The sequence below is a fragment of the Acanthisitta chloris genome, unplaced genomic scaffold (assembly GCF_000695815.1).
Source record: "Acanthisitta chloris isolate BGI_N310 unplaced genomic scaffold, ASM69581v1 scaffold11346, whole genome shotgun sequence".
NCBI lineage: Eukaryota > Metazoa > Chordata > Aves > Passeriformes > Acanthisittidae > Acanthisitta > Acanthisitta chloris.
The window spans coordinates 49,870-60,211 of NW_008678743.1; the positions used below are offsets into that span (position 1 = coordinate 49,870).

The window sequence follows — 10,342 nt, forward strand, 5'->3', positions numbered from 1 at the left end:
TAAATTTCCATCAGAGCCTCAGTCACTGAAGGAATTTGCCCTTGGTACCTGCCAAGTGAACCTTCAGAGCAGAGGCCAGCAGGGCTAACCATTTAGAGGTGACAGCAGTGATCTCAGAGCAATGCAAATTGGGGCACAGAGATGCTTTGGCAAGATGTTTTGTAGCTGCTCAATATGCTGTTGGGCCTGGGAGTCCCAAAACTCCCCACCTCAACAGCAGCAGAGCCACCAAAGTCCAGGGCTTATGTTCACACCACCACTCCAGTGGGTCCACACAAAAACTACCTGGTCTACACAAAATTTGTTTTACACCTGCAGATTTTCCAGCAAAACAAACACATACACATGCACCAACTCGACACAGATATATATCTACATGTGAAATATACATGCACCAACCCTACACAGATATATATCTACATGTGAAATATTTCAGTTCCATTTGCATGCAAACCATTGCAGAACTAAAGGATTCAGCCACAAGTGGAGTGATTACAAAAAATAACCCAAAATCTCAGTTTCTCACTATATTGTAGAGTTAATTGTCAGGACCAGAGGGCTGGCAGTGCCCAGTTCCCTTTGGTTACATATATACAGAGTTATGTTAAGCCAGCAAACAGTAAGCAGAAGAGCAACCTACCTTCTATGTCATCTGGAGCTGTGGCATAAATGTGAGAAAGGTTAAGCTTCAGTCTGTCAGGGCACTCTCTATTTACAGTCAGGCTGGGTGATATCACTAGATCTAGCATTTCCTTATACCTGAAGGAAAACAAAGGAAAAATACAATTTATTCATTAATTATGCATGCTTACTAATGAGTCAATTTTTTTTTCCCTAAGAGTATAAATATTAAAGCTGATTACCTAAACCCAGGCTTCATATAAATTCCACATAATAACATCCACTAAAGTTTTCAAAGGGAAAATGCTGAATTAAAATGCAGTACATGCTCCCTTAGAGATTATATCCAACTGATTAATGCCTTCTCTTTCCTCCTGGATTTTGCCATACGAAAACTAAATTCCTGATCTTTCATATGCCATCAAAGCAAGGATGTACAAACAAGTGTCCAGTGAGGCTCCAGAAAAGACTACTACAGGCTGAAAATGCAGCTGAGGGCAGTTAACAGCATTATCTAGTCTTACAAGGTAATAAAGTTAGTACTGGTGACAGGGTCAGTTCTCCAGGGGACACCCAAACCAGGCACCTAACTGCAAAGTCCTGGCCATTAGGTGGCAGTGACACAAGGACAATCTCTTCCACATAAATAACCTCATCTAATGGAACAAAAAAATTCAAATTAACAACATATAGGACTTGTGTGTCTGAAGAAAAACCTAATTGTTCTTGTGTGCACATGACCTACACTACAATGGAAGCTTAAAACCTCTATATGACACAGTTACCATGATTTCAGACACTAAGCACAACGTGAATTGGCCTAAACATGTAAACATAACCATTTTCAATACATGTGCCTAACTCCAGCTTACATCAGCTCTCCAGAAGCCTTTGGGGGTAATTAGGGCTATCAGAGAAAAGCATAACAGCTCTTGGACAGAGTGGGGCCTGGGCAAGAGCAGATGGGAAAGCAGGGACACAGTGGTGAGTGGATCCAAGGCAGCTGGCACAGCCCTGCTGCCAGGCTGGGACCTTCCTGAGCTGGATTACACAGGCAGCAGATGGCATGGCAGTGACTAGCTTCTAGCAACCCACAGCACACCCAAAACCAGAGCACATAAAATGCATGGAGTCCTCAGAGCAACTTTTCTCCCTCATAGCCAGAGAGGAACTCTTTGTTAGGAACTGCAGTGATAGGACAAGGGGTAATGGGTTCAAATTGAAGGAGGGAAAGTCTAGGCTGAATGTGACAAAAAAGATTTTTTACTCTAAGGGTGGTGAGATCCTGGCACAGGTTGCCCAGGGATGTGGTGGCTGCCCCAACCCTGGCAGTGTTCATGGCCAGGCTGGATGAGACTTTGAGCAACCTGATCTAGTGAGTAGATGTTCCTGCTCAGAGCATGGGATTGAGACTAGATGATCAGTAAGGTCCATTCCAACCCTTAAATTCTATGATTCTATGAAATCTTGATGCTAAGATTCTGCAATACTAATCTTCTGGGAGAAGCAAAGGGGTTTGTTTTGATTTTCTGTTTAAATACCACTGCATGGCTTTGCCAGCTTTGAGAAACAGAAAACAATAAACCACATACTTTATATCTGAACCTCTCCAATCACTTTTACAAAGCCTGCAAGTCCCTGTGAGGGAGGGCAAAGTATTGTTATGAACAGGCACAAACCAGATGAAGTATTTCACCTGTAACTGAACAGCAGAGGCCAAAGCTGAGTTCATTTTCACTTTCCCATCTAACAGCTGGGAAGGCACTCTGCTCAGGCACAAAAAGCATGACTCCTCTGTGAATCTGCAAAACTGCCAAAAATGGGTATGAAGAGGCATAACCACGTACCATGTCCATAGCCCCAGCCCTCCTTTCTCCAGGTGGAATCCTCTCTGCCTCCCTTGGAAATCCATATGGGCATATGCACTTTTACCAGCAACACAGCCTCAAGTCCAGAGGCTTGAGCAAAGGCTTCCTGAGTATGTGCCAAGGAAGGAGACCTCAAGTCAGCCATGAATGACCAATGTGGTAGAAATACAGTACTCTGGGTTCAACATTTGTGTGATCCATGATCCATCCCTAAGTGCTATGTGTTGCAGATTTGCTAAGAAAACAAGACCAGCATAAAAATCAATGTTGCTCTGCAGCTGCATCTTTGTTGCTGCTGGGTCTCAAAGGGTTCCATGTGCCCCTGTAAGAGGAGCACAACTGCCTCCCCCTCCCTGCCTTAGACATAGACAGACTGAAGAAAAATGCAGGTGCACAGGGGCCACCAATTGTGCCCACAACCAGTGTCCGTGTCACCAACTGCATGGAAACGCAACAAAAGTTAATGTTTACAAGCATCCAAAAAAACCCCAGTCCCTAGCTGTAAAACATCCTATCTAAGTGACACAGTCTAATGACAGAACCAAAACAACAATCCAGGACTCCTCACCTAAACCCAACCAAAACACAGCTGATGACACACTTCCCTCAGTCCTCAGTGCTGGAGGAAGCTCCTACATGGGATACCTGCAGACAGAAACTTTCCTAAAGCACCTGCTTCCCAGGCAGTCTCAGGCACAGGGGAGGCAGGCAGACACCTCAGAGCCACAGCCTGTTGGGCAGCAAGGGATGGTCACAGCCCTTCTGCACACTTTGCTTATGCTAGAGGAAGAGAGTATTTTCTCCTGAAACAGCTGGTCTCTCTGTTTTCCTGGCATAGTTGGGCTGCCACAGAGAAAGGGCTCAGGAAAATCTTTGTGGTGCTTACATCTCACTGGGGTGGAACAAAGTCTCTCCTACAAGCAACTATGATTCCTAAGACTCTCTGAGAAGCAGCAGCCTGGGCAGGGGCTCTTTCCCAGAGGTACTGTTTTATTCAAATCCTGTGGCACCCAATTAAATTTTGTCTGTGTGGCTGAGAAGGCAGAGTTCAGTTTTATACTAGGCTTTCCTTTCCACTGGAAGCACCATCCCACTTCTTTAATGCTATACCTGAGTTGAGGAAAAGCTCTGCTGTCCCAGACCTGTCAAGATGGGGATGTCCTACATTGTTTCTCAGATAACACATGCCCTTCAGCAAATCCAAAATCCCATCATTCATGACACTGCCCAGCCTGTTGCCAAGTGAACAGGAGCAGATGTTTAAAGGGAACTGATCTTTTATAATGATTAATGCACTTTAATTACATCATTGTTCAGAAGTTTCATTAGCTACTCTCTACGAGTTTTCTACTGGGTTTGATCTATTTGCTTTTGTATTTGCAAAGTCACATCACACTTCCCTGCTTTTGTTCTATACTATTTTCCTGGGTTTTTTCAGCTCCCATTTTGTCTTTAGAGTATGTATTAGTTGCATGTACAAACAGGTAGCTTTCCAGAGAAATGCCTGTCTGGTTGTGCCCATCACATCACGAATGTGTGTTGTTAGTGGCTTTGCCTGTTTTGCACGCACCATTTACTGATTTATTCATGTGCATTTCTCACTTATGGACTTTTTGACAAGAGTTTCAGAAATTCCAGTTTTAATGCTGGCAATCCACAGAAAATAGCCAAATAATGGAACAGGGCTGGTATTTAACACAGGGAATGACATGCTAGAGTGCAACTGATGAAAATATCAGGTCTTTGCTTGCTTTTTAGAGTAAAAACATTTTCTGGCTTAAGTAATGTACAGTAAATCAGTAATAAAGTTTGCTGAATATGAGCTTTTATTAAAACCAGTGATGGCAGCATCTAGCATGCAGGGCTGACAGACATCTGGAAGAGCTTTTGGCTTCTATAATTAAGAAGAACCTTGTGTGAATTTGTTGCTCAGCTTTTCCATTAGAATTCCCTACTCAAAACCTAGTATTTTGCCTAGAAAGTTGGCCTATAAATCCCTGCCAAGAATAGAAACTTTTCTCTTCTCTAACATTTAGGAAGGAAAAAACAGAAACAAAAGTATTTTTTCAGTCATTATGAAGCTGGGAACGCCAAATTAAACATTTTAAGGTTTCAGATTTTTGACTGAGGTGTTGAGGCAACCTACAAATCACATATTCTCTTACAATGATGTTTAGAAGGCAGTGATTCCAGACCCCAACTCAAGACTCCCAAATGTGTGCTGAAGATCAAACTACTGAGTGATCCCATCTCTCTCCAGCACAGTACTCAAAGATGGGCTAAAGTGCAATGCCAAAGCAGGACTCAGTGTGCAGACTGAGTTTGCTCTGGATACTGATAGTGATGAGAACTCCATGGATAATATTTTCAAAGGATGAAACAGGAAACCAACCATGGCACTGTGGGTAGATGGAACCACACCACAGCTCTGTCCAGCACAGCTGAAAAGCCAGAAGGCACCAGCAACAGATGAAGAAAACTCCTTCCAAAGCTTGAATCTTAACTTAAATCATCTCTCAGTTTGCTCTAACTTGTTATTAACATCCTCCCTACAACACCCTAAAGGCACCATCTGAAGACCACGGGCATTTCCATCCTCACACCCCACTGCTGTGGAGGCAGCAGATTTGTTCCTGGGAGTCTGCACTTTTCGCTCATCTCTACTCCATTTCTGGGGTGAGAAGACACTGTTCTGGTTTAAATTTGCCAATATAGCAAAACCAATGTTCAAAGGAGAACTTTCAGGGCATTTTCAGTAAATAAGACACCTGGGTAGTATGTAGAACCAGGGTAAATTCAGTGGCCAAGCAACTAAGAGATTTCAGAGGAATATGTGCAAGGAAGAGCAGCACATTTGCCCCACAAAGCCAGCAATCTGCAGGAAGGCATTTGAACAACAGGAGGTTCAGAAGGGACATGCCATGAGTAAAAACAGTATGGGGGGAGGGGGGAAAGCTGGCATGGGTGTGGGAAAAAGAGAGAATGAGCTCTGCATCTGCCATCAGTGGAGGAACTGATGAGTTAGGAGCCCCTCAGGTAAGAAACAAAAGAAGCAACTCCTCCCCCTTGGGAAAAACCTGCCAGATTCTACAATGGGAAACACAAGTACTTTAAAGGAGTGAGAAATTGCCAAGATCGTTTGTACATGAGGGGAGAGGTAAATCCAGAAATGACTCTCCCTGCAACAACCCCATGCAATGATCTTCTTGAGAATTTGTGCTTGTATCTGGCTGGAGGCCAAATACAAGCTTAAACCACCAGATCTTCCTAAACATATGCATATGCCAACACAGAGCCCTAGGCAGGAGTGCAACAAGCCAAGTCCTCTGCTTTTAGCTTTGTTGAGAAGGGGAGGAGTAGAGACAGAGGTTGCACCCTAATTGCAAGAGTAACATTTTTGTCCCGCTTCCATGACTGTTTTTAGTTACTTGATCAACAACTTTCATCTTTGTTCTCCTCAAAAAAATGGTGCACATTGCTATTTAGAAATCTGCAACTTTATGACTCCAGTGCTACTCATCACGAAAAAGAAGACAGTGATTCCCCACTTGGTTTCAGAAGTGAATCACATGCACAAAAAATGTGAATATGGCTTTCTCAATCTCTAATTCAAGGAAAACAAACAAATCAAACCCATCCCAATCCTAAACATTGTGGTTTTTCTTCATTCCTAGCAAATATAAGATCAGCTGTAATTTTTTCCCATATGGATAAAATTTTCAAAAGCACCTGCCCTGCCTCATTAATTTTCATTGGGAATTAAGACTTGTACTGTTTTAACTCCATGAGAAGCAGGATAGCTTAGCCAGTTTTGCCAGGACTACCTGGTTGCAAAATAACGCTCCCAAGTTTACTTTGCTCCTCTAAAAAAAAAAAAAAAAAAAAAAAGGAATCTTTCATAAGCAAGGAAAACATTATTATCTTGCAGCCACCTTCCAGATGGTATAGTCATAGGGAATCTCCTGTATTGAAGATTTTGGCTACTTCTATCCACACATTTCAAAAGCAGAGGAGAGTAATTTCATTTCCTCTGTCAGTACATTCCTCCTCACACTGTTGGACGTTTTCTCTCGATCTATAATACATGCTTTGTTCCTTCCATTAACTCAAAAATGCTTCAGCAGGTGAAAACCATGATGCTATTTTCTCTTTTATAATGAGTCTTAGTTCATCACAAGTACATCTGATAGATGGCTGCAGGAAAGGCCTGAACAGGCACAAAGTTAAACCTGAGCTGGCATAAATGATCATGTACAAGACTGACAGTACAGCCTTGATGACAAGATATCCTTTCAAGGTGACCTGCAGGGCAGCATGCCTCAGGCTGTTTATATTCCTGAGAGCTGCTTTTTGCTGATGTAATTGGACAATAAAAGCAGCAGTACTTGTCTGGATTTATCATTGCCCAGCCTGTTTCAGACACAAAAGTCAGAGGACTCATAGAAGCACAGTTTGTAGCACAGCACCTGGGGGTGGAGGTACAGAGTTGCATCAGACTCCAGGACATACTGTCTCAGGCTAAGGATTAAACCAAGAGAACAAGAGAAAAGTTATGTACTAGAAAGGCAAGGGACAAAGCAATCAGACTGAAATCAGACATTAAATTGGGGTGGTAGTGACACTGCTCCAGATGACAAGCACAGCTAAGCCTTCTTGTAACTGCTGATCAGACTGAGTCTGAGGAGAAAAAATAAACAGGTGAGACAAAGAAGGAGCTGAGCAGTGTATCGGCTAAAATCAAGCCCACAGCATGAAAAAAATCTTCATTTCAACTGAAACAACTACTCACTTTCTGAAAGAGCTGGGGAAAAACTCCACCTGAGCAGTGCCTTTGTGTGGCTCAGAGAAAGGTGGGCAGAGGCTGCAGGGACACCCAAACCTCCCTGGCCAGAGGACAGCAGTCTAGAGCTGTGCTGCTTCACATCCCCTCATTACTCCCCTTGTAGCACTCTCCAGATTGTCAGCCAGTTTTCAAATCTTACTGTTGGTCTTCCAAAATGTTCATCTTTTGTTCAGCTCATCACTGGAATAGCTGGCCATGAGGTTATGGTAAAATCCCTACAACTCCAACAAAATAATATACATACATACCTAGTGCTTCAGTTTAAACACAGAAATAAAGAAACAAACAAACAAACCCAACACAAAAACAATCCCAAAACTTGACCTAAGAGCACAAGCACCAAAGTAAGACCTGTTGATTCAGTAGTAAAATGGAAAGCTCTTAAGAAAGAAAAACAGCCCTTCCTTCTCCACATTAATTCCATGCACTTCTAAAATTACTTCACGTAAGAAAAAATTGGTTTGGGTTGGCCTTAAGATTTTCAAATTCCTCTTTCTTTTAAAAATGTGTTAATTCTAAGCGAGTTTAAGAAAAATAACTGAGAAAAATAACAAAAGAGAGCAATTCTTCCACACTTCTGAAACTACTATTGTTTAAAAATGTCCAAAGTATTCCAGCAGCTTTAAAATCCTTCTCCATGTGGTTTCTCTGTTTTGTCTTTTTTTAAAAAAAACAAGGCAGTCTTTCTGCTCAAAATTTTACTTTCACTGGAAGTTTTCTGTCTTGCTCTAACCCGTAGACCAGACAGTAAAAACCAGATGAAAATTCCTGTCTCATGATTTTGTTGAGCCAAATTCACTTTTTTTTTTTTTTTAAATAGATTTTTGAGTGCTTGGAACTGGCAAAAATAATTGCATGCCTTGTTTCCCTGGAAGTCCTGAATTTCCAGAAGCATTGGTTTGCTTCACCAGGCTCCATCACCTGCCATTCCAGACTGCTTTTCAATGCTTTTTCTTTAAATATGCTGTTTATTTATTATTTCAGACCTGGTGATTTCTAAAAAGCAGGCTGTCCTCACATAAATAAATCTTCTTCCTCCTCCTAGCAAGGCTTCACTGCTGCCTTCTCCAGGGGCTTTTTTGCTGCCCCCCAGGCTGCAGACACAGAGCTGTGATCCCCGGAGCTTCCTGAGATTAACTCGGGAAGAGATTGAAGGAAGATAGACCAGGGAAGGCATCAGCATTTTCTGCCTGAGCAGTCCAAGGTAGAGGGAATTCAGTGCACACAAAAACAAACAAGCTGAGATACCTTTGCCGTTTGTTCTGAAGGCACAGTCTGAGAGGCAGCCTGAAAATTTGAGTCAGCTAACGATGGAGTTCACACACAGCAGCCTCATCAGAAACACATTTTAACACTGTTTTGAGCCACTGGATCTTTTAAAATTCATTTCAACAAGAGTATTTCAGTTATTCTAAGTCAAAATGAGAAAGCTGAATTTTTCAGAATGCCTGTCTTTTTTCAGTCTATTTAACCTCCTGGTTAACTGGAGCAACATTTGCAGCAAGGAATAAAACTCCTCAGCTCTCTTACTCTGAACAAGCAAGTAGCACACAGAACAGGCTCCACTGCTAAAGAAATACTATCAGCTTATAGCCTACAGTCATTTGTAAAATAAAATTGTATGTGTACACATACATACAAATGTACATCAATAATCTCTTTCAGTTTCCACATTCCTCTTTGACATTCACAAGCTTTTTAATTTCATCACACCTCTTCCTATTCAGATCCCCCAGGTGTGCCAGGGCTGCATGTGACTGCAGAAAACCACTCTGAAAAAAGAAAAAGCCACTGCAGAACTGGGGCCTATAACACAAAACAATTGCCCACAGAGATGGGGATTCCCAAAGCAAGGACTGCAGGGTCCAGCTCATGAGACTTGTGACTCTTCACACACCTCTGTCCATTCTGAGGAACTTTTACTCCTTCTCTTCAGAATCACAAGGGCTAAACATTCACTTCAATATAAATTGGGTCCCCCCTCCCCCCCCAAATCAGTTTTCAGCTTTCTCCTCACATGCCATGGAGAGGAAAGAGCAGTATCTATGTTTGAGAATGAAACTCTGGTCTTGTCAGCAGAAATCTCGTTCTCAGGTGTGACCACTGGTGTGTGTGTGTTTGCAGAGCTGGGGCCTTATTTTGTAAAACATTCACATTCATATGTTATAACGTAAAGCAATTATGTCAGAAAAATTAAGCATCCAGAAACTATTTCATATCTACCAGACCAGGATCAAGCAGAGTCAATAAGGCACTAAACACCACAGAAAAATGTCTAATTCAAAAAGTAGTGAAAAATCACAGGTGAAAACCAGAGCTTTCCAAGGCACCTGTGGAGCCTTGGGTACACCTGCCCATAGTTCAGTGGCATAAGAAAACCTATTTTTAGGCAATCATCTTTGTAAAACTATAAATTCAATGTGGCAGGTAATAACTTTCGTGAAATTCAATTCAATGCAGCAGTACAAGACAAAGAAATCATCACAAGTTGCAGAGAGCTCAGGAGGGAAAGCACCACACAAACAGCACACAGAGACCACAGCCAGACAGGTCTGAAGGAGCAGAAAGCTGCTACAGCAGCTCTGGTTGATGACTGAACACATCCATGAGTGGATTCTCTCACTGCACAGTTTCATGCAGTGAAAATTGCCATTAGCTGGAACAAGTGCCAAAGAGAAACATTTTCCAGGAAGTTTAGTGCTGGATGGCTTTACCTTGGGGAGGGGAGCGCTGGCTGCAGGGAGCACTGCCAGCTGTTTTTCTCTGCAGATGGATGGCTCCATCTTGTTGCGGATTTAAATGTGCATGGTTACCCAAAAACATTTATACCAGCCAGATCCTAACAAAAAACTCCTGCTTCAAACGGTAGTGATGCATCATTCATGAAGCTGTCCCAACTCCTGGAGCATTCTGAGCAAACTGGTGCAGTGAAAGGTGTCCCTGCCCATGGCAGGGGGATTAGAACTACATGATCTCTAAGGTCTCTTCCAACCCAAGCCATACTATGATT

At 42.4% G+C, this 10,342-nt stretch overlaps 1 protein-coding gene across 1 annotated transcript in view; it reads right to left on the reverse strand.

Moving 5' to 3' along the window:
- Window positions 1-753, reverse strand: part of EYA2 (EYA transcriptional coactivator and phosphatase 2) — a 50,586-nt gene extending 49,833 nt beyond the window's left edge. Inside the window, exon 1 of the mRNA XM_009077031.1 lies at window positions 641-753. Within this exon, the coding sequence (XP_009075279.1) occupies window positions 641-749 (109 nt within the window). The 5' untranslated portion in view covers window positions 750-753. The remainder of the gene's footprint in view (window positions 1-640) is intronic.
- Window positions 754-10,342: the final 9,589 nt, after the last annotated feature.